At 43.4% G+C, this 25,567-nt stretch overlaps 1 protein-coding gene across 1 annotated transcript in view; it reads right to left on the reverse strand.

Annotated features, from left to right (window-relative positions):
• Positions 1–20,365, reverse strand: part of B4GALT6 (beta-1,4-galactosyltransferase 6) — a 68,115-nt gene extending 47,750 nt beyond the window's left edge. Inside the window, exon 1 of the mRNA XM_020902016.2 lies at positions 20,251–20,365. Coding sequence (XP_020757675.2) covers positions 20,251–20,365 — 115 coding nt within the window. The remainder of the gene's footprint in view (positions 1–20,250) is intronic.
• Positions 20,366–25,567: the final 5,202 nt, after the last annotated feature.

Raw genomic sequence — 25,567 nt, forward strand, 5'->3', positions numbered from 1 at the left:
AAGTTGTTAATTCCAATCTCCAAGGTAAGTGCTTCAAGAATAATTTGTATTTTTTCCCTCTGGGAGAAACTGGTATGACAAAGATTACAAAAGTCATTGCCTTTTGAGATGCCAAGCCTCCTCAGAAAAGCACAGAAGTCGAAAGAAGACCCTTTCTTTCTTGGACCTGATTCTCCTAGTGCTGGGCATAACTTTGGACAGCTCACCAGATCTCAGTACCCTTGTCTAAAAACAGCAGTACTACACCAGGTTTCTCGGAAGCCCCTTCTACGCTAAATGCTCCAGGCATAAAGCTAAAAATCAGAAGCTCCATTCAGATAAGAGGAGGAGGCTCATTTTCACAGAAAAACCAAGAAACTGCAAGGCTTGGTTAATGACTCAATTTTAAGATAAGCTGTCTCTCAACACACTAATGGCACTCTCGAAAAATGAATGCTGAATGAAAAGATCAAAAATGCCAACTCATTTTCTGGGCCCAGTTCTGCTTCTTTGAGATGGTACAGGGAGATGAGCAAAATGTTTGCCACCTCCTTTCTCCTTTTACTGAAATCTGAACTTGCTCGAAGTACCAGTGAGGACAGAATAAATAGAACAGAGAAGTGGAGTAAAATAACACTTTTTTTTTTTTTCACCTTTAATCCATAAAAGAGAAATGCAGGTTTTACATAAGCTCCAGCTCAATCATTTTTAGGCACCTGTCCGGAACCCGCCTGCCAATGCAGGAAATGTAAGAGACACGGGTTCAATCCCTGGGTCAGGAAGATCTCATGGAGAAGGTCATGGCAACCCACTCCAGTATTCTTGCCTGGAGAATCCCATGGACAGACAGTTCATAGGGTTGCAAAGAGTCGGACATGACTGAGCAACTTAGCACGCACTCACCACATCCTCTCTGGAAATCAGTCCTATAATTAGATCTAACTTGTTTAGGCTTGAATTTATTAAGCCAGGCTTACAAACCCCACACGTTTTTAGCACATTTTTGTTTTTTCAGTGGACTTTCAAAGACAGATGAGACAAAGTGAAAAATGAAACTAAAGACAACAGCCAACCAAAAATATGGGAAAATGTTCAAGAAAAGCCAAAGTAACATTAGCAATTCTACCTAAACCAAGATTTCAACTGAAATGACACAGAGAAAAAAATGAAGTGGATTATGAGTACCTACTGATTTACAATTATCTTGGATCATTTAATCCTAAAATTATATATGAAATTTGTTATCAGTGGTGTAAATAGCCTATATTTGTTATGCACCAAGCTGGGTGTGTGTGTGTGTGGGGGGGGGGAGAGACCTGGAGAAGGAGGACTGAGTCAAGAGTTATTAGGCCAAGACCAGTACTGGGAGAAACAAGACTGCCCCAAACAAGGACACACAGGTAAGAACACGTGCATCCTGGAGACAGAATTTTCACAAACTACATAGCTTTTTCTTTTAATTAACATACCTACTCTCATAGAGAAAACTGCTTGAATCTTGTGTGCTTAGTCGATCAGTCGTGTCCAACTCTTTGCAACCTCATGGACTGTAGCCCACCAGGCTCCTCTGTCCATGGGATTCTCCAGGCAAGAATACTGGAGTGGGTTGCCATGCCTTCCTCCAGGGGATCTTCCCCACCCAGGAATCAAATCCGAATCTTGAAACCAAGTCAAATTTAAGAAACAAGGACAATAACCAGCATAGAAAAGGACAAAGTCAAATTTTCCTAAAAACTTTCAAAGTATCAGGTAACCAAACTGTTAAGAAAAAAAATGATTACTGATGGCACCTGTGACAAGGGTGAATTATTTACCAAAAGCAACTATTTACTATGCATTAGACAGATGGAGAAAAAGATGAGACACCAAGCTCTCCAAACGGAAAATCTATTAGTTTATTTTAAATCATTCACAGCTAATTGAGTTACATTCCTTAGGTTAATGGTCCTCATGGGTTTAATCCCTAAAGATCAAAACCCATTAAGGAACGAAGCTGTATTTAAATAGAGGCACTGTTAACAGGAGGAAGGCCATGTGTCAAAGTGTTTCAAGGCATAAGAAACCAGCATGGAATAATCCAGACTGACCACCAAACATCATAAAACTACAGTAACCCACACTCAGGTAATTCTACATGCCTGCTAATAATTATTATTGTAAAATAGAATGTCTTATTGGCAAGTCAGGAAATCCTTGTCTAAAATTTCTGTTCCAGGGACTACTCTGGTGGTCCAGTAGTGAAGACTCCATGCTTCCACTTCAGGAACTATGGGTTGGATCCCTAGTAGGGGAATTAAGAAGCCTAAATGCTGCAAAAAATAGTTTAAAAAAAAAGAGAGAGAGATTTCTATTCCATCTTACAAGTGACTACATCTCAGAAAATAGGGAAATCTTTCCCACTGGTCTCAAGACGACTCAGAAGAACACTAAAAACCAGCACTGCTTCATTAAAATGATGCTATGTTCTCTAATTTAGTTCATTTGCAATTTGCCTCTGCACTGTGAGACATAAATTTCACTTATTTACCTAGTCTGTTTTCCAGGGGTTGGGGGGGAAAACTATAACCTAAGGGGAAAAAACTTCAAATATCAACAGCTTACAATAGCTTGTAGGCATGTTACCCTAGGTTTATGAGGAAAGAGATTTATGAACGTGCTTCATTCTCCACTTGAGAAAACTAGGGAATGAATCTGCTGTAAAGCTGTGTCTCCACACCCCTTTGCATACGCAGCTTTGCTCCTTCAAAGCACAGGACAGAGTCAAGTCAAGGAGCTCTGTAGTCTGCAGTGATCTGGCAAGGGCTTCCTAGGCTTTGAAGGACTTTCAAACACAACATCCCTCTGATCTCAACAGCCTTGTTCCTGACTGCCACAATCTCCAGGTCCTTTAACAAACCAGAAGTCAACTGCACAGCTGATTCTGAGGGGGAGACGGTGTTGTTAGACATTCTCACACGCAATTATAAACACAGTGGTAGAGCTAAGACGAGTGGGGTACAAATACAATTGGGAGAAACATTCATACAAAAGTAAAAGTGGGAACCACGGTGATGAATTACCACAGGAAGAATTATCTAGAAAGGAGATAAGAAGGTGGAGTTCAGACAGCAAATAGAAGATATAAAACTAAAAGACCTTAAGATGAATTAATCTGAGCTGAAACATGGTGAAGCCACCACTGGACAAAAGAAAAAGGGAATGGTCAACCACAACAAATGTCAATACAGAGAAGAAGAAAGACAATAAGGAAAAAAGAAAAAAGCTTAAAAAATGAAAAGCTAATACCTAGCACTTACTCTACTGGGCATCCTTAGAAGTTCTTTATATAAACTAACTGACAACTCTATAAGGCAGGTACTAATATTCCCATTTTACAGATAAGGAAAGTGGAGTTAAGTGATTTGCTCAAGGTCACACAGTAATTTATTAGCAAGTGGTGGAGCTACGATTCACTCCCAGCAGTCAGCTTCAGCAACCCAACTCTTCATCACCATCCCAATCAGCCTTTTAAAATAATATTAGAGGGACTGCCCTGGTGGTCCAGTACTAAGACTCTGCTCTCCCAATGCAGAGGCACCTGGATTCAATCCCTGGTAAGGAACTAGCTCCTACATGCTGCAACAAAGATCGAAGATCCCAAATGCCACAACTAAGACCTGATGCAGCCAAATAAACAAATATTTTTTAAAACAAATAAATAAAAGTGATATTAGATCCTGGTCAACCTTCAAGAGAGCAGTTTCACCCAAATAATGGGGAAAAAAAGAAATCAGAGAGTTGAGTGGACAAGTGAAAGCAGTCTGGTGTTGGAACAGGTAAGTGAGAGCCAGGTCAAGGGAAGTGTTCTTGGGCAGGAGGGACCTCAGCATGACCTGAGGAGAGCAAGGAAAGAAGTTTCAAGTGAAGGCTCTAAGTGAGTGAGAGGAAAGAGGGAGAAGAACGTCTCCACCGATGGGACGGCACAGCTGCGGAGGACACACAGGGAGGAGCCGTCCAACCTGAGGAGCGCCGGCAGCAATGGACATAAGTTGTAACAGTCCCAGTAGGTAAATGGTGTCAAGCAACAGAAAGGCGAGGAGAGGACTTGGGGGGTCACTGTGAAGATGAGAAGTAACATTAATGGGGACTTCCCTGGTGGGCCAGTGGCTAAGACTGCGCTTCCAACGCAGGGGACCTGGGTTTGATCCCTAGTCAGGGAACTAGTTTCCACATGCCACAACCAAGAGTTCACATGCAACAACTAAAATAATTTTTTTTAAGTACTTCCCTATAAGCAGTTAACTAGGTCATTCTCAACATTCAAAAAAGTAGTAGTAGTAACATTAATGAAGGTGAGAAAGTGCCAGATGTAGAAGGTTAGGAAGTTTATGGTCTGGAGAGAAGGGGGACAGAGTGGAGCAGGAAGGCTCTGAATTGAGCATAACTCAGAAATCATCCCAGGGTGTGGAATGTTGCAGGGCGTGGGTTTCTAAAGAGAAGGGAAATGAATTAACATGAATTGAGTACCTCCATTCATCAGGCACTGAGCTAAATGTTAAGTGTTACATTTAATTCTTCTGTAGCAGGTTGAACGGAGACCACCCAAAAGATGTGTGCATATCCTAATTCCCAGAACCTGCAAATGTTATCTTATTTGAAAAAGGAGTCTTTGTAGATGTAATTAAGTTAAGGATCTCGAGATGAAGAGATCATCCTGGATTATCTGGGTTGGCCCTAAATCCAATCAAAATGCAGAGACAAGAGAAAAGCAGAGTGAGACTTCCATACACACACACACACACACACACACACATGCATGCACAAAAAGTACCGTGAGGACAAAGGCAGATTAGAGTGACTGGCCAACAGCCTAGGAAGCCAAGGAATGCCAGCAAGCACCCAAAGCTAGAGACAAGGGAGGGTCTTTCAGAGCCTTCAGAGGCTGCACAGCGCTGCCTTCTGGCCAATGAAACTGTGAGGGAATGCGTTCCTGCTTTAAGCCACTCAGACTGCGGTAATTTGTATAGCAGCCCTAGGAAACAAATATACCATTCTCAGGATACAGGCACAACTTTCCGCATTGTAAGACCAGAAACTGACTTCCCTGGTGGTCAAGTGGTTAAGAATTCACCTTTCAATGCAGGGACATGGGTTCAATCCCTGGTCTGGGAAGATCCCACATGCCTCAGAGTAACTAAGCCCGGCCCACCAGGACCACTGAGCCCGCATCCCTAGACTACTGAATTGCGCCACAAGCAGCTCAGACAGTAAAGCATCTGCCTGCAATGCGGGAGACCCGGGCTCGATTCCTGGGCCGGGAAGATACCTGGAGAAGGAAATGGCAACCCACTCCAGTACTCTTGCCTGGAAAATTCCATGGATGGAGGAGCCTGGTGGGCTACAGTCCATGGAGTGGCAGAGAGTTGGAGAGGACTAAGCGACTTCACTTTCAGCACAATCAGAGAACTGGTGCGCTGCAATGAAAGATCTGACATGATGCAAAGATCCCACATACTGCAACTAAGACCTGATGCAAGCAAATAAATAAATATTGAAATCAAAAAACAAACTCACAAGTTACACAGATAGAATTTTAAAAACTCAAGATTCAAGGACTGCTCTAAATGACTCTGAGAGGCGGCAATCTGGGATAAGCAATGATTGGAAGTCCTACAGGAGAGAGAGACTAAGAAAAAGAAAACTCTTCAATGCAAAAAGTTATGAGGGAAATGACAACAGAGGGGATTAACAGATTGCAGCCAATGCGAGGAGGATATCAGAAGTAGTACTTCAAAGTCACAGGAGAGAAAATGCTTTCCCATATAATCTACAGAACATGTAATGAAATAAACAACATGGAAAAAAGCAAACCACTTCATATCTTTGTTGTTGTTCAGTTGCTAAGTGGTGTCCAACTCTTGGGGAACCCATGGACTGCAGCACATCACACTCCCCATCCTTCACTATCTCCCCGTTTGCTCAAATTCATGTCTGTTGAGTCGAAGATGCTGTCTAACCATCTCATCCTCTACTACCCTCCTCTCCTTTTGCCTTCAATCTTTCCCAGCATCAAGGTTTCTTCTGGTGAGCCGACTCTTCACATCAAGTAGCCAAAGCATTGGAACTTCAGCATCAGTCCTTCCAATGAATATTCAGGGTTGATTTCCCTTAGGATTGATTGGTTTGATCTCCTTGCTGTCCAAGAGACTCTCAAGAGTTCTCCAGGACCACAATTTGAAAGCATCAATTCTCTGGCGCTCAGCCTTTAGAGCCCAGCTGCATATATACATCCCTTGATAGTAACCACAGACACTTGAATCACGTATTCTATGAACTTCTAAGAACTCACAATAACCTTTTAAACATCTATTTCACATGCCTGTAAGTTTTCTTCTTTCTACATCTATCCCCTTGTTCAACAAGTTCCCAGAAATTACTCGTCTGATTCTGTAAGAGCTAAATGTATCATCTCTAATAATAATGCCGTAAACCCCAGGATGCAGCCACATGACATATGAAAAAGAGTTCATACTTTGCCTAGAACCAAAGCATTGCTTAAGTTAAAAACAAAACATAACAGACTTCTAGGCTATGCCAGGCTGCAAAACAAATGATTCCCTTTATGTCAAAGCACTATTTAAACAGACTATTTTATCATGGTGATGATAATTCAAAGTCAAGTATGGGCTCAAGAAAATCTGCAGAGCAAGTGATTACTAGCCTATAATATCCTCCTCCCCATCCTTCCAGTAAATCACAAACTGACTAATAAGTAGAATGAAAGAATTCTGTGCTCAGAATCCCATTTTATCAATTATGAATACACTGATCACATACAGCACAGATCTATTTCAGATATTAGCCAACAGCTCAAGATTTGCTGTGTGGGCACCAAAAATTAACAAGAAATTCTTTCTGACAGGTGTTTTTTAGCACTTTCACTCTGCAGTTTAACAGCTTTAAGTTATTTGAGGACGACATTTCTAACAGTCTTATTAAAGATGTTCGAGGTGGAGATGTGTTTATTCACAATAAATATGTTGGTGGTTGAATAACCACCAACTGCCAAGCAGTATCAGCGACTTAAGGAGCCATGGGGGTCTCCTCTGCAAAAACCAGAATTCTAAGAAAGGGTAAACTGCCTAAAACATTGGAATTACTTCTACAATCACCAGATGACCAGCTCAGCCTGGTTTAAACTTAGCTGAAAATTTAAAAACTAGACTCTGAACACATGATCTAACACATGACAGCTTGCAGCACTGTCCTTTGTTAATTCATGGTTACTCACTTAAACATGTCTTTAAAGCATGACAGGCGCCTAAAGAGTCAAGAGTTATAAACCACGTTGGAGAAAAGTAGAATCAGGAGGAAATGAGGGAACCAGGAAAGGAAAAACGCAGGCAATTACATTTTTAATCTAATCAGTAAGGAAACTTTCCTAATGAAATTATAAAGGATGAAGCCATAAATAAACACTCAGGAAACACTGTAAATCTGCTGAAAATAAATGATTTCAGAATGCACTTAAAGTGAATGAAATGAACCTCTACCCACTTGAGAATGCTATCCATAATAAGAGGACATAAAAGGGAGTCCTATGTGAACTATATGCTTTATAATTATCCCCAATTTCCCTGTGTTTTCACAATTAAAATATCGTTCATAATTTCAACTTACTTATTCATGAAAGGAGAATGACTCTAAAACAAGCAGGAGAGAAGGAACACAGCATGGAAAATGAATTTCAATGATTTCCAAAGCCAGGGCATATTTTCAAATCAAAAAACAAGACATCTTTTAATTCTCTACCACTGGTCCTCTTGAATCAAATGAAAATGGAGTCAGAGTTCTCTTCCTCCAAGTCAAGCTGGACATTGCACTATGATTAGAAGTCATAATATCTGAGCCATTAACTTAATTACCAAGAAGGCAATACATAAAACATGATTTCAGTTAAGAATTATTAACACTAGCAAGCCTCAAATACTTAAAAAAAGAGATAATATTTCAATCAAGGTGTGACGGTACAATGACAAGCTTCACAGAGCTGCTTAACTATGAACATGTTATAAAGAGATTTTTAGAAGTCTTTCGTTTTGAAATTATTTCCACTAGCTAACATGTAGGGCCATCAGTTCAGTTCAGTCACTCAGTTGTGTCTGACTCTTTGTGACCCCATGGACTGCAGTACGCCAGGCCTCCCCGTCCATCACCAACTCACGGAGTTTACTCAAACTCATGTCCACTGAGTTGGTGATGCCATCCAACCATCTCACCCTCTGTCATCCCCTTCTCCTACCACCTTCAATCTTCCCCAGCATCAGGGTCTTTTCCAATGAGTCAGTTCTTCGCATCAGGTGGCCAAAGTATTGGAGTTTCAGCTTCAGTCCTTCCAATGAATATTCAGGACTGATTTCCTTTAGGATGGACTGGTTGAATCTCCTTGCAGTCCAAGGGATCCTCAAGAGTCTTCTCCAACACCACAGTTCAAAAGCATCAATTCTTCAGCACTCAACTTTCTTTACAGTACAACTCTCACATTCATACATGACTAGTGGAAAAACCATAACCTTGACTAGATGGACATTTGTTGGCAAAGTACTGTCTCTGCTTTTTAATATGCTGTCTAGGTTGGTCATACCTTTTCTTCCAAGGAGCAAGTGTCTTAATTTCATGGCTGCAGCCACCATCTGCAAGTGATTTTGGAGCCCCCAAAAATAAAGTCTGTCACTGCTTCCACTGTTTCCCCATCTACTTGCCATGAAGTGATGGGACCAGATGCCATGATCTTAGTTTTCTGAATGTTGAGTTTTAAGCCAACTTTTTCACTCTCCTCTTTCACTTTCATCAAGAGGCTCTTTAGTTCTTCTTCGCTTTCTGCCATGAGGGTGGTTGTCATTTGTGTATCTGAGGTTATTGATATTTCTCCCAGCAATCTTGATTCCAGGCTGTGCTTCATCCAGCCCAGTATTTCTCATGATGTACTATTTATATTGATCCTATTAAGTGAATTATAATGTATCTAATGATGAAAAACATTAAATAACAAATTCAGGATCAATCTAAAACTCAATCACATAGTGTGTTCATAAAGAAACACATGATCCTGGTTGCCTTAAGTTATCTGTACATTCTGCCCATTGTTATTCTGAAGGAAAGAAATTCTTTACCATGAAAGCTCTTTCTCCAGTAAAACAAAGGCGAGGGTGGGATGTTTCGAGAGAACAGCATCGAAACATGTATGTTATCTAGGGTGAAACAGATTACCAGCCCAGGTTGGATACATGAGACAAGTGCTCGGGCCTGGTGCACTGGGAAGACCCAGAGGGATCGGGTAGAGAGGGAAGTGGGAGGGGGGGTCGGGATGAGGAATACATGTAAATCCATGGCTGATTCATGTCAGTGTATGACAAAAACCACTACAGTATTGTAAAGTAATTAGCCTCCAACTAATAAAAATAAATGAAAAAAAAAAAAAAAAACACAATGCTATAAACAAATTAATCTGGCTTTCAACAGGTAAGATTATAGTTAGATGAAAGATCAAATGAGATAACCAATTTCAAATGTAAAACTATTTTACACTAAAGGATTTCCCAACTGTTTGGGGTATGTGTCAGAAATAAAGTTCCCAGGGTGAAGGATTAATTAAAAAATCAATCAGGGACTTCCCTGGTGGTCCAGTGACCAACACTCCATATTCCCAATACAGAGGTGGGGGTGGGGGGGGTGGGCCAGGGTTCGATCCCTGATCCAGGAACTAGATCTCACACGCCATAACTAAGAGTGCACATGCCATAACTAAAGATTCTGCATGGTAGTTTTATTTCCAGCATGCAGGATTGTTTACTTGCCACGTGTGAACTCTTAGTTATGGCATGTGGGACCTAGTTCCTGGACCAGGGATCAAACTCAGGTGGGAGGGAGGGAGGGAGGGACATGTGTATACCTATGGCTGATTCATGTTGATGTATAGCAGAAACCAACACAATATTGTAAAGTAATTATCCTCCAATTAAAAATAAAATTTTTAATGCAAAAAAAAAGATCCTGCACACAATTAAGACCTAATGCAGCCAAATCCATCAGGATCCTAATTAGATTCTCTAAAGATAAGACATGGGTTGCCTTAAATAAGGCTTGAGCACCTTCATGTCTGAAAACCACTGCTTGTAGTAATTCTCTAAACATCACTAACATTTGTAACAGGCAAAAAAATAGAAGTCTCCTTTTACAGTTTAACTTGTATAAATACATCCTCTTTTATACAGCTTTCTAATTTATGCACAATTCATTGAGACAATGAAGAAATCTGTTTCATCCTTAAAGAACACACAACATAAAGACTGGGTTAAGAGCCAAAGACTTTTACTAACTTGACTATTTAATCATGAAAACCAAGATGCAAGCAAAAAGTCATTATCTATTACCCCTCTGGAGAAAAAAAAATTAATTACAATTTCAAGATTTAAAAGCACTAAGTTATGTTTTCCTAAACATTTTGCCATGCTACACAGCCAAAAATAAAACATCTCATAATTTCAACTTACTTATTCATGAAAGGAAAATGACTCTAAAACAAGGAGAAGGGGACACAGCATGGAAAATGAATTTCAAAGATTTCCACAACCAAAGCAACTTTCAAACCAACAAACAAGGATAAACGTCCTTTCTTGTCTACTTTAACTGAGGAGGGTTTTTGCTGTGGCTTAAACCAAACACCATCAAGTTCTGCTACAATCAAAAACAAGTATGCCCATGATACAACAAATCAAGTCAGCCCAATGAGGATATACATGCTGGAGAAAAATAAAACTGGAATGCTACCTGAAATTCTCCAATGGGTACAAGACAAGAGGAAAAAATACCTAATAATAACTGAAGTAAAACTCTTGATTTCCCAGTGGCACGTTAATGGCCTTGTAGGTATTCTCAGAAAACCTACTTTTAACCTCCAACTGACCCAATCTTCAACTCTAATCACAATATTACCCATATATTATCCTCTCTGCTATTACCCTGACAAAAGGCAGAAACAGAAAGATCTTTTATAAACTCAATCACTCGGTCTTTTGGGAATTAAGGAAAAAATGATTCAGAAGAAAAAGAGGAGGAGGGAGAAAGAGCTGGGGGCAGGCTACTCTGATGAAACTGGTCAGGTGCAGTCCAAGCAGTAGTGACAATACTCAGTTTGGTCTCAGGTGGCAAGGAAAATGGACCAGAAGGAGAAAACTGGAAATACACAAGGTCTGCGGGGCTCTCCATTGGCCAGGAATGCCCAAACAGGACCTAGGACATTCAAGTTCTAGAATAATCTCTCAGAAAAGGACACAGCAGGGGAAGGAGAGGGTGGGATGACTTGAAAGAGAAGCACTGAAACAAATACATTGCCACATGTGAAAGAGACAGCAGTGGAAAGTTGCTGTGTAACACCGGGAGCTCAGCCTGGTGCTCTGTGACAACCAAGAGGGGTGGGATGGGGTGGGAGGGACGTTCAGGACGGAGGGGACGTATGCACACGTACGGCTGATGCCCACTGTTGTAGCGCAGAAACCGACACAACACTGTAAAGCAACTACCCGCCAGTTACAAAAGGAAATTTACTCATAAAACAGTAACATGGAGAATGGTGTGAAGCACCATCAGATTTCAATAAATTCATTTTCCCTTTAAAACTACCTGATGCCTCACAAGGTCATAGAATTGAGGTTCACTTCTGTTGGAACAATACAGCTGAATTAACACATAGGTTCAAGAATGCTGGCCAGAAAATAAAGTAAAATAATAAAAATACAAGAATGGCAACCTGATGGAGGTAAGCAATTTCTGAGATGGCTCCCTAGCCGATGACTGTGCACTGGCCCAAGATGCCTCTTTTCTGACAAAGACAATATGGTGAAAGTGGTGGGGTTGTAAACTACCCAGTGGAGAGGCTCCGGGGCAAGGATCTGAGTGAGGCCTCCAGCAACCACCTGCAGAGAACTGAGGACCTCAGTGCAACAATCCTCAGGGGGCAGAATCCTGCCGAACGCATGCGGCTGACCTTGGAAGTGGATTCTTCCCCAGTGGAGCCTCCAACCACAGCCCTGACCTACACTCTGTAGCCAAGTAAGAGACCTTGAACCAGAGCCATCCAGCCAAATCATGTCCAGATTCCTGGCCACATAAACTAGGAGATAATACTTATTTGTTATTTTAAGCCCCTAAATTTGGAGGTAATTCCCTGGTGGCTCAGTGGTAAAGAATCCGCCTGCCAATTCAGGAGATCTGGGTTCAGTCCCTGGGTTGGGAAGATCTCCTGGAGAAGGAAATGGACACTCACTCCAGTATTCTTTCCTGGAGAATCCCATGGACAGATGAGCCTCCACGGAGTCACAGAAGAGTCAGACATGACTTACAGTGACCGAACAACAGACAACACACTGAAGTACCCTGGCATCTTCACTGTTTCTCATCTCCTGCCAGCCCCTCCATATTCTCCCGAGGGGTCTAATACCCAACACCAGGATGATACTGATGGGTGGGCTGGGGAGAGAAGGAACTAGAGCAGCCACACCAGGAGAAGTGATTAACTGGAAAGACTCAGTCACTCAACAGCTCTTCACTAAGCCTCTAGTATGTGCCAAGGCAAAAACCAAATTTCTGAAGCTGGTCAAGCAAACACGTTACTCTATACTAAGATCTGTTCACAAGAACAGAGCCCCTCTTAGCAGCTCAGACACCCACCTTATCAGATATGAATGTCCCCAACCTCCCTCTCCATATGCATCCAATTTTTATTATCAAGAGCATCTTTATCTACTCCCCACCTCTAAAATTAATCCCCTTATACACTTGACCCTACTCCACCTGGCCTCCCTCATTCCAGAACTGCTGTCTTAATCCATCCACACCAATATAGCATTAGTATTCCTATAAAATGCAAACCTGATCATGTCACTCTCCTACTGAAAATCTAAACTCAATGGTTTGACATTGTTCTCAGGCTAAAGCTCAAGTTCTCAAATTGAGCTTACAGGTGTCTGTATTTATGTCTCTGGCTTTGGCCCACGCTCCCCTCCAATTTTTATGCCTTAGCCTCTACTTTTTTGGTTTTTTTTCAACTTTTCATTTCTCTCCCACCTCTTAACCTTCAACTATTCTATTCCTAGCTGAAGCACTTTTCCCCAGGTCTTTAATTACCTAACCTAAGCTTCTGGCCTTAGGTTCTCCCTGATGCCTAGACTAGTTTAGTGCCCTACTCATCCACCCAACCAGTGCCTCCACAGCAAACTGGCACGATCTCCCAGAATAGTTACTCTGCCAACTGTGTGAATTTCCCACTGGCCTTGAGCTCTATGAGGGGCTTTCCAGGTGGCACTAATGGTAAAGAACTGCTTGCCAATGCAGGAGACATAAGAGCCTCGGGTTAGATTTTTGGGTAGGGAAGAGCCCCTGGAGAAAGGCATGGCAACCCACTCCAGTACTCCTGCCTGGAGAATCCCAAGGACAGAGGAGCCTGGTGGGCTACAGTCCATGGGGTCGCAAAGAGTCAGACACGACTGAAGCGACTTAACATGCATGCTTCAGCTCTATGAAAACAGGGACCATGTGGATCCTGTTCAATGCAGAACCAGACAAACATGTATGGAAGAGTAAACTGATGCCTTCAAACTGTGGTGCTGGAAAAGTCGCTTGAGAGTCCCTTGGACAGCAAGGAGATCAAATCAGTCAATGCTAAAGGAAATCAACCCTGAATATTCACTGCAAGGACTGATGCTGAAGCTGAAGTTCCAATACTTCAGCCACCTGATGCAAAGAGCCAACTCACTGAAAAAAAGACTCTGAGGCTGGGAAAGATTGAAGGCAGGAGAAGGCAATGACAGAGAATGAGAGGATTGGATGGTATCACCGACTTACTGGACATTATTTTGAGCAAACTCCAGGAGATACTGAAAGACAGGAAGTCTGGTGTGCTGCAGTCCATGGGGTAGCAAAGAGTCAGACACAACTGAGCGACTGAACAAGATCACATCATAATTTGTTCCCTTCTTCAAATCTTCAAAGCATGTCCTCACTCCCTGAACATCCACATAAGCTCAGGTCTTCCCATCTTCTAAGATCCCTTTGATCCTACTTCCCTGGAAATCAGCCATTTTCATCTGACTTTATTAATCCTATCCAACCCCAGGCAGTCTTACTGGTGCCCTCTAACACCACAGAAACAGGCCCCCTAGTGGCCATCACAGAGTTCCTACTTAACAAATCCATGATTCTCCTTCCAGACTTTACCCTACTGAACTATAGCCCACTGCAATGCCTGTCTTGCTGATCATTTTTACTTACTGACAGATTCATTTTTGCAAAGGCCTCCAACTCTCTTCACGTTCATGGTACCTCTCTCCCTTCATTTTCCTGTTTCTATTTCTGCACTCGCCCTAGGCTGATGGATGTCATCCGGGGCTACCTTGTCTTCAGCCTCCACAAGCTCTCCTTGGGTGGCCGCCTGAACTTTTCCAGGGTCGATCACACCGCCCCCTTTTGGGGCCGGAGAGTGAAAAGGTAACAGAGCCTCATGGGAAATCCTTCTAATTACACTTGTTTAATCACTCAGTTGTGTCCGACTCTTTCAAGACCCCGTGGACTGTAGCCTGCCAGGCTCCTCTGTCCATGTAAGTTTCCAGGCAAGACTACTAGAGTGGTTGCCACTTCCTCCTCCAGATGACCTGCGTCTCCTGCTTCGCAGGCAGATTCTTTACTGCTGAGCCACCACAAAAGCCTTCAAACTACACTTGGGCCTTCATCATACTCCCGTTTAACACCTATCATTCCATATTTATGAGTAACTAACTTAGTGAGTCACTTGCGTGAGTTAGTTTTATTAACTCAGGTGTGTAGGGGGAAAACAGGTACATATCATTCACTTGCATGTTGATGACATCTCTCTCCTGTTAGACCTCTGCTGTGGGCTCTAAGCCCTTTTTTTCCATCGGTCCACCTGCTGACTAGTTCTTCCTCGCTATCCTACAAGCATCCCAACTCAATTTCTCTAAAAGCAAAATGGCCCCCTCAAGGCAGTTGCCTTTCTATAGCCCCTTTCCCACTAGAATACAAGTGCTTGACCAGAATACAAGTATTGTCTTAAAGCATCTCCCTTTCCTTCAGTTCTGCTATCCACGTTCTTCAAGTCTGCCTTGATAGGTTCAAATTTTCTACTGCCTGAGCCACTGAAATAACTTCCCATCTGGTACCTCTGTCCTGTATAACCTGTACTCCAGGCTAGAAGAACTGCTCTAAAACAAAAGGATTCCAGCATTCCTAGTTTCAGAATGTCTGATGTCTCCTGCTACTGACAGGACCAAAACATTAGCCTGGGAAGCCTGTTAAGAGAGGTCCACAAAAAAGAAATGCCCAACACGTGGCCCAACCAAAACAACCCTCAAAAGGGGCCACGGTGACCAGAGAACTTGGGAGGAAAATAACTAAGAGGAACTTTGAAATACAAAGCAAAGTTTAACAGCTCAAAAAAAAAAAAAAAAACCACCATCAGGCTCACCCCTAGAAGGGTGAAAGGCTGTGATGAGAAAGCTACAGGGCAACAAACAAGCTACTCTCTGAGCAAAGTGACAGGAACCAGTCAGAAATGTCAAGGAGGCTCTGAGCCAGGCCCTACTAAGCCACAGCCTCCATGCCCGGCCCGCCCATCAGCAACGCCACCTGTCCCAGCCAGGCATCCACCCACTTGAGACCCAAAAAGTGAGGCACACAGCCTGGTAATTCCTAGAAGGGCCCAGAGGAATTCACACCAAAGTGATCCAACCAGATTCTTCCTCTGCTCAAAGAATGAAAGAGCCTATCAGCAAGTCAAGCAAAGGTCAGGATGGCTGGTGAGTCAAATGGACAGCGAAATCCCCACTCCCAGGGCAGCTGTACGATCTTCCCCACGACACTGCTCCACTGAGTCAAGGCACATCAATTTCTTTATCACAGACCACTTTCATAGAGCTGTGTGAACTGAGGCCAGTCGCTCTCAGCCAGGAAGTTTAGGGACCTAAAGAGCCAGACCACCAGGCTGGGCAGGGGAGACCCATGTGTTTTCCCAGTCTGGCCCATCCACCACCCCACACCCTAAGTGGTACCAGACGTAAATACTCCTACTTTCTGGAACCTACCTCTGTTCCTGCTGTTCCCTCCGACTAGAATCCCTCTGCTCAGTCCAGATAAATCCCATCCGTTACCTCCTCGGGAAATCCTTCACCAGCCCGCACGCTCCACTGCGTGCTTTCCGAGGACTGGCTGCAGCCCTTGCGTGGTGCTCACCCCATCACGTGAGGGAGGAGGCCTGTCTTAGTCACCTGTCTCCCTCAGACAAAGTCTGGCCCATCCAAGGTGCTCCACTCGTGTTAGGTGAATGAATGTAAGTCACTTCACCTACTCCTCTGATATGACAGCAAAAAAATGACAATACTACGTTATATTGGAAACAGTTCCCTGCTAAGCGGAATTCCAGTTTCAATTCAACCAAGGCAAGACCTTAGAGGGAAACTGTGCTCATCATTTTGCAATCACAAAGGAAGAAGGCGCTTTCCAGGTGGCTCAGTGGTCAAGAATCCGCTGCCAACACAGCAGATGTGGGTTAGATCCCTGGATCAGGAAGATCCCCTGGAGAAGGAAATGGCAACCCACTCCAGTATCCTTGCCTGGGAAATCCTATGGACAGAACAGCCTGGTGGGCTACAGTCCATGGAGTCGCAAAGGGTTGGACAGGACTGAGCAAATGAGCACCCATGTACTACTATCTGGCACTAGAGAGGGAGGGGGGAACACGGGGGATGGAGACTAACAAGTCACTAAACTGACAGGACTGTCCGGGGGAAGACACACAACAGAAATAGGTCTCTGGGCAGACAAGTTAGGAAAATACAACTGATGGCTACTAAATAGGTTGGTGTGGATAGCGCTCATACAGATTTTTTTTTTTAAACAAAGGAGATTTGAAACATTTGAGACCAATTAGAAAATGTTCTCTTATACAACATGTATTTTAGCCATAAGATAACTCTCCTCCAAGATGTTAACCCAGGCTAAAATATGAATTATTTCCAAAAGAGTCTATGGACATCTAATGGAAACGAACTATAAGAAACTACTTCGTTTAGGGTATGTCTCATTAATAAGGTTATCTGTGATACAGAAGCAGGAAATCAAACTTATGGTTATCAAGAGCAAAGGGGGAGGGATAAACTGGGAGATTGGGATTGACACATAGACATGACTGTATGTTGGGTTGGCCAAAAACTGCCTTCAGTTTTTCCCGAACGAACTTTTTGGCCAACCCAATATCAAATAGGTAACTAATAAGGACCTACTGTGAAGCACAGCAAACTCAACTCAATGCTCCGTAGTGATCTGTATGGGAAAAGAATCTAAGAAAGAGTGGATATATGTACACGTGTAACTGACGCACTTTGCTGGACAGCAGAAACACAACATTGTAAATCAACTACACTCTAATAAAAATTAATTAAAAACAAAAGAAATCTGTGATGAAATGGGAGGCATGCGTAAGGCATTTCAGCAGCATACCAAAGGACCATGGTTATCTTGAAAATCAAACCATGTAATAGATCATTGCACTGTGGGCTGAACTAGCCACATTTTTCTCATGGAACATCATTTTTACTTAAAGGTACAACTGAAGAGTTTCCCTGATGGCTCAGTGGTAAAGAAACCACTTGTCAATGCAGGAGACATGGGCTTGATCCCTCATTCATTAAGACCCCACATATCTTGGAGCAACTAAGCCCATGGGTCACAACCATTGAACCTGTGTTCTAGAGCCCAGGAACCACAATTACCGAAACCCACACACCCTAGAACCCATGTTCCAAAACAAGAGAAGCCAGCGCAAAGAGAAGCTCATGCATCACAGTGAAAAGAAGCCTCCAATCGCCTCAACTAGAGAAAAGCCAGAAGAGCAACGAAAATCCAACACATCCAAAAACAAATTAAAAAAAAAAATTTAACGTGACATTACTTAAAAAAATAGTACAACTGCAAAACTATGGTTATTTAGATTTCTGTATCTGACCTACACTTTCCCAAAAAGCAAGCCAAATGAGCTTGACATTCTGTCAGAAAAACTGACAGTATGTGTTACCAATGACAAAATCAGAGCTTTCAAACGAAAATTTGAATTTTGGAAAACTGCTTCTCAATAATTAAAAGATAAGCAGGCTTTTTTTTTTTTTTTTTGCTGCTAAGTAATACTGGTTTGGGAAACAGATTCAGTTTAACAAATCCTTAACACTAAGTTTTGGTTTTCATTCTTCTTACTGGTTTCAATCAATTTTTCTAAGTATAAATTAGAAGACCCACAAGAATAATTTTAGTCATGGCAATCTAGTTGCCTAGTAGAAGACAACTGCCAAAATTTTTATGACATATCAGTGGCTGTTCTATGGTAAAACATTAAGTATGCAAATAAGGAAAATGTCTAAGTATTTCACACCAACAGAACTTTAAGAATATATACACAATACAGGAATACAATAACAAAAACAGGCTGATTATAAAGTGAAAAATGGAATTCTGAGTTCCTTTGGTTAGCTTTCTGAGTAACCTAATTGTAATGTTATTCAAAATACCAAGAAAGTAACAAAACTGTTAGCTCAGTGCAAAAAAAGCCTTTTTCTCCAAAATCTCTCAAAGTTGAAATATCAGATAAACTAACATCCCCCAATGATGTCCAATCTTTAAAGAGCTACAAGTAAAAAAACTGCTGTAGAATGAGTAGTTAATTGCTAAGATTTCCAAAATGGCAGAGGATCTTAAGAAAACTGCTGAATATTTTGGCTAACAACTCTGGAATCCACTGAGCTACCACTGTCATTTTTGCTACAGGCTTCAGGAGGTGTCTGATTTAGCCTAAAGAAAAAAAAATGCATTAAAAAAAATACTGTGTTAAAATATTCACTTTTTTTTTTTCAAACTTTTAACCTCAAACTTCTGCTTTGGGTTATCAAGGTTTCAACAATTTATGCCTTCTCAAGTGTCATTCTGAGCCTATACATCTTACTTGAACCTGAAAATTTAATCAAGAAATGTCACAGCGATTTTTAGGAAATTCAACAGTCCTGATGAGGTCTGGTGATGATCTGTTTCTTCCTTTCCCCCTGCAATTCATTACAATAATCTACTACCGTGTGAGACAATATCCTGGTAATAATTCCACCTTAAAATTCTGCAGGTGTTTTCACTCTGTAAGAGGCCATACATTATCAGCTCACTCAGGGGAGAAATGGTACTGCCTCAAAATATTACTAGTGTCTAAAAAGAAATGACAGGCAATGCACAATGTTACTAATTTAACATTAAATACATACTAACCAGGAAAAACTCAGAGAAGTTCTGTAACAACAACGTGTTCTGTAAAAACAACTTCCTAACATCCCTATGAAGTTCCAGTTTTTCCATCATGAGAATGCCACACTGGTACCTTTTCAATCAAAGGTGCTGAGAAGCTAGGATATTTAATAAGGAGGCTAATTCAAGCAGATTATACGAAAGTGTGTTTTGGACCAGAAACAAACAAACAAAAACAAAAAACTAAATAGTTAACATTTTAAGCTATTTTGCATAATTGTTCTTTTATTACTGTATTTCAGAATTCATCCTGACAGGTAGCAGAAGTTATCTACGCTTGAAAAACCACCCAAGCAGACGAAATAAAGGAGCATTGTTTTTTTTGTTTTTTGTTTGTTTGTTTGTTTGTTTGGAGCATTGTTTTTAAAAGACAACTCATCGCCTAAAAATTCCTGAAGTGAGGCACAAATGTTAATTGACCCCATTCTAAAAAAGTGACCTGGAACACTACACTAGTACATTCTTGAACTCAATCACATTCCTTACTGTGGGTTTCTTCATCGTATTTTTTACAACCAGTTAACACAGCTGAGGGTATCTGAATAAAATTACAATTAAGCACTATAAGTTTAAGCTTAAAAACTTAATATTAAATGGATAAAAGTGTCAGGAAACTCAAGAAAGTGTCCAGGGGTATCTCAGGCCCATCATACCTCATTTTGCTCTGTCCATTTAACGCAGTCTTTTAAGTTAAACGTTCATTAACAAAACTCACGTGCCAAAACCATGCCCCGAAGCGGGTTATGTGACACGTCTCATCTGAAATAAAATGCTTTCTGCCGGGCCCCGGCACATACCATACAGCTTCCCAATCCCCTAAGTAACATGCTACATACACTTCCTTCACCGCTACCGTGGGAAGGGAGGGTGTGCCTCGGTGCTTACCGATGCCCGGAGCCACATAGATGAAGTAGAGGCAAGACGAGGACAGGGAGAAGAAGAAGATGAAGGCGAGGAGCGAGCGATTGGAGACCCGCATCATCCGCTTAAGCACAGACATCTTCCTCTTCCCGGCCGGCAGCTCGGGCTGCGCTCTCAGGCCGGACTTGGGGGCACCGTCCAGGCCCTAAACTTCCATGAATGTGCTAAAAAAAAAAACACCACCACCCCGAGACTGCAGCGGGGCCGCGCGGGGAGGCTCTGGGGAAGCGGGGAGGAGGAGAAAGGAAGGAGCGGACGGAATGAATGAGAGGCCGGGAGGATGCGGGGTGGGGAGAGCGGACGCGGGGCCCGGGTCCGAGGACCAAAGGACCCGAGGAAGCCGTGGAAAGGCGAGGAGCGGCGTTCGACGCGCCCGGTGGCGGCGGGAGGAGGGGCTGCAGGTGGGGAGAGGCGCCGGCTGCGCGCCGCGGCGCCCCTGCGGAGAGGGCGGCCGACTGCAGCACGCGCGGCTCCGGCTGCCCGCGCCCGCCGGGGTCCAGGTCGCGAAACCCCCGCGCTCGGGGTCCGGGCCGCCCACGCCAGGCAGGCCTGCGCCGCCTCCTCCTCCTCCTCGGGGCCGCGGCGTCTCGTGCCTGCGCGGGGCTAGCGTGGGCGCCGGGGCCGCAGCCGGAGCGCGCGACGCGCGGGGGCCCGCAGGGGCCCTGGGGGCCGAGGAGCTGGACGCTCGCCGGCGCACAGCCTTCTCCTCATGCCGCGCGGGGCCCCGGCGTCCCCCGGCGGCCGCGGGAGCCGAATGCAGGCGAGGGCGGCGTCCCGGCCAGCGGCGAGCGCGCTCCGGCTCCGGCTCCTGCCTCCGCCCGCTGTCGGCCCGGCCGCAAGGGCGGCAACCGCAGCAGCATTACCGCCGCCGGCCCGGGGTGAAGCGCCCCCGCCGGCGCCGCCCCCGCACGGCCCGCGGACACCAGGCGGAGAGCCGCGGGTCGCCTTGCGCTGCGGGCAAGGCCGAGGAGCCCAAACGGAGGGCGGCCCGGAGCCGTCGGAGCCGCGTCCGGGTCGCTGAAGAGGCGAACTCCAGAGGGCGGGGGGAGCCGCGGAAGAACACGGGCCCGGCGACGCGGCCGGAGACCCCCGAGGGCTCCGCGCGCTCGCTCGGAACTGCAGGCGGCGCTGCGCCGGCCGCGAGGAAACCTGGCGGCCCCCGCCCACCGCTCCCCTCCCCTCGCCCGAAACACCGCGCCTCCTGATTGGCCCGCGCCGCCACCCCCGCTCCCCGCGCGAGGACCCGCGCCCCGACCGCGTCCTGCGTCACCGCGGCCCCCGCCCGCGCGCGGGGACCCCGGCGCTCGCCGCGCTCCCGGGGGCTGAGGGACCGCTCTTGAGCGTCGGATATGTTCCACCCTGGGGATCGATAATGAACGATGCTGTGCTTGTATCTCAACGAGGAGGCTTCAGTGATGTGCGTTCCTCCCGAAATATACTCTCCGGAAACAAGGTGTTTTCTGATCCTGGATTAATGAAACCTCCCATCCCGCACTAACTATAGAAATATTACCATCGGGATGTGATAACGATCTACGTATATCTCTCATAATAGAACTTGCCTTCAGCTCTGAAGGTGAGCCCTGGGTAACCCCGCTTTAGCTGTATTTAGGCGGCACAGAAAAGACTTCTGTGCAACCAATAGGCCCTTAAATGCTGCAGCACTAGCCAGTTTCAATGGGCAAATTGCTTTAGTGCACCTCCAAGGTCGTGGTCTACCCTTTGTTCAAAAGCTACTTTTTTCCTCCTAGCTCGTCCTTAGCTATATCACATTTTTCCAAAGTGTGTTTGTGGGTGTTTCTTTTGCAACTAGTCACGTAGGAGGTCGCTGGATGCCCCCTGCTGCCATGACTTGCTCAGTATTTCTAGATGCAGTGGTATTGAATTACCACTTGATTGCCAGCAGATTTAGTACCTTCTTAGCAAGAGACCCATGCCTTCCATCGACTCTGATGTAGCACTATGATCTGTGGAGCCCGAAACACCTGAGTTTATAATTCTGCCAAGGCCTTTTATTAACTGTGAAACTTATGCCAAGCCACTACCCTCTCCAAGCCTCTCTTCTCAGTCTTCAAATGGTGGGTGTGATACCTTGCAGGGTATGGGATTAAACCTGATAACTATGCAAAAAGCTAAACATGAGTTCTGGCACCTAAGAGGTTTCCTTACATCTCTTTAGAGGGTCGACTGGATAGAATCAGCAAATTCATCTTCATTTTGCTTTTTGGAGTAGTTACAAGTTACTCGACCTCTTTGGCTAATTTGATATTTAAATGACAGTTTTGTGACAGTTTTGTAACATTTTGTAACATCTGAAATACAAAATTGAGCAATATATAAAATAAGAGATAAAAAATCTCTTGTAAAAAAAAATAACCTATACAAGTGAAGAAATCCATGAATGGTGAGAAAGCAAAATTTTCTTGTTTCCTTCTCTCACCCTGCTGACTTTTATCTGTCTTTATTTTCACCAGATCAACTATTGTTTACAGTGCTTAATACCACTAATACCATTGCTGGCTTGGTAATGGATAATTCTCAGGGAAGACTGGGTTTTTGAAAGGAAAGTTTACCATAAAACTGAATGAGATTAACATCTTAGAAATTAATGATTAATCTTATTTTAAGAACTCTGAAGTCTCTGTATAGATGGGCTTGGCTGGCATAGACGACTGCCATTGCTCTCTCTCTTCCAGGTTCGCCACAGTACTTGTTAGAACTGATTAGTTCTTCCCCGGATTTGAGCAAGTACTAAAAAACCAGTTGAGTCGGTGTGCTCTTTAGCACCATTGGTCACCAGCCACACAGAGAGGTAACCATGCCTCTTGCCAAGCAGCCTGGGGTTGAATCTCAGTCATTCTGGTCAAATGACCTCAAAGGTTAATTAAAACTCCCTGTGCTTCCACTTTCTCATCAGCTAAAGACAATAACCATAGTACCTGTTAGGATCATCGTGAGGATTAAATTGAGTGAGTCAGTGCTTTAAAAAGCTTGGGAGAACCTGGTACCTAGTAAGCACTATTTGAATATTTGGTTTAAAAATTGTTTTAAAATCTTCCCTTTAGATCACTCTGTGCCAACAGTAACAAGTTATGCTGGTCTATTCCTGTTTAAAAACACCTACTGAGTCAGCCTTGAAGTCTCAGTCTAATAGTCTGAAGTATGCCTCAAGGTCTCAGCTTGTTTATAAAGCAAAGAGCAATGAAATACTCAGAACCAAATCTTTTCAGCCCAGATTATCACCTGATCCTTTCGCAGGAGCCCAGTAAGGCCCACAGCAGAAGGGTGACCTACTCAGGTTCATTTTATGATACCAAAAAGACCTTAAACTTAAGGTAGTAAGACATAGTAGCAAGACCCAGTACGTTTCATGTTAGCTGTTTTGAGCTGAAGTGAAGTGAAAGTCGCTCAGTCATGTCTGACTCTTTGCAACCCCATGGACTATACGGTCCTAGGAATTCTCCAGGCCAGAATTCTGGAGTGGGTAGCTGTTCCCTTCTCCAGTAGATCTTCCCAACCCAGGGATCAAACCCAGGTCTCCTGCATTGCAGGCGGCTTCTTTCCCAGCTGAGCCACCAGACAAGCCCAAGAATATTGGAATGGGTAGCCTGTCCCTTCTCCAGCAGATCTTCCTGACCCAGAAATTGAACTGGGGTCTCCTGCATTGCAGGCAGATTCTTTACCAGCTGAGGAGAACCAACTTAATTAAGTTACAACTAATGGTTTTCTATTTATATTAATCAAAACTATATTACTGAGATTGTAATTACCATGAAAAAAGGAAAAATGTACTTGTTTAGTGAGATGGATGACATTTCACTTGGTTTGTGCTAGGATAAATAGTACCCATTGAGTGTTTTGGCCTTGCTCATAACCTTGGTTAAATAAAAATAAGTAAGTTTTTTTCCTTGTGAATTGGGGGGGGGAAAGAGAATGAAAGAGCACATAGAATCTCACTTCTATGATTGCTTACGGTTTAGACCTCCATATTACAATCACTGATTAAATATAGTAATTTTATATGTTTAAGTACATGGTCTCAGCATCTGAGATTCAGTTCAAGAAAATTGTTAGGTTGATAAATTGTGCTTAGACAGTTGAATTTTTTTACTTACATAATTGGCATGTAGATTGTATGAGTTAGATATTGGCTTGATTTATAAAATGGAGTACATAGTCCAAAATATTATTACAGAAACTTCCCTTAAATAAAGCCCATCTTCCCACTGATTTCCATTATAAATATAGTCAGAGTTCTGCTGAGAAAAAAAAAAAATTAGTCCTTACCTTTAAGTTATCTTACATCTGAGATCAAACATAATCCCCTTAAAGCCAAAATATTAAAGTTGTATATGTAATTATATTACTATATTATAGTTAAATTTGAAAAAGAAAACCACCATGGTGGCAACAATCCCTAATTCAGCAGTTGACCCAAATTTCATACTCATCTTACATTGCCTTAATCTTTTCATCCTGAATCCCAGATCATTCTTCCACATCATAAAAATGCCCTGTAGCATTTTCAAGTATCAAATAACTTTCCTATCATTTTCATAACATCCCTTTGGGGTATTGTTAGTATGTCATTTGGGCGTGCGAAAACTAAAGCTCAATGAGGTACAATGTCTGGCCTTGGGTCACATGGTGATCAGTAGTAACAGAACTGAGGAGAGAGCCAGAATGTTAACAGCTTCATTCAGTGCCCTTTCCACAAACTACACTAGCTTTTATTTTCACACATATTTCTTTGCCTATCTGGGCAAATGTTTGATTTGGCGTATATTTTCAATTCTTCTAGAAAGGAATATATGCAATCCATTTTTTTCAAACTTTCTCTACCAATTTTGTCTCAGACATCTGTTTCAGGAACTATATTCATTGGATTTTCGGAGAAGGCAATGGCAACCCACTCCAGTACTCTTGCCTGGAGAATCCCAGGGACGGGGGAGCCTGGTGGGCTGCCATCTATGGGGTCGCACAGAGTCAGACACGACTGCAGCGACGCAGCAGCAGCAGCAGCAGCATTTGTTGGATTGGAACCCACTGTAGTATTCTTGCCAAGAGAATCCATGGACAGAAGTCTGGGGGGCTACTCTCCATGGGGTCTCAAAGAGTCAGCCACAACTGAGCATCTGAGCACAACAGGATGGTGCATAAAGTTAGGGCCCAATTGTTTAGTTCTTGCCTATCATCAGTTATTAAGTCAGAATGAGAAAATGATCGTGTTTGCTCCATCCATTCTTCTTAGTTTAATGCTAGGTTTAGTCCACAGATGGCT

This window comes from Odocoileus virginianus, chromosome 22 (assembly GCF_023699985.2).
Source record: "Odocoileus virginianus isolate 20LAN1187 ecotype Illinois chromosome 22, Ovbor_1.2, whole genome shotgun sequence".
In the NCBI taxonomy this organism is placed as follows: domain Eukaryota; kingdom Metazoa; phylum Chordata; class Mammalia; order Artiodactyla; family Cervidae; genus Odocoileus; species Odocoileus virginianus.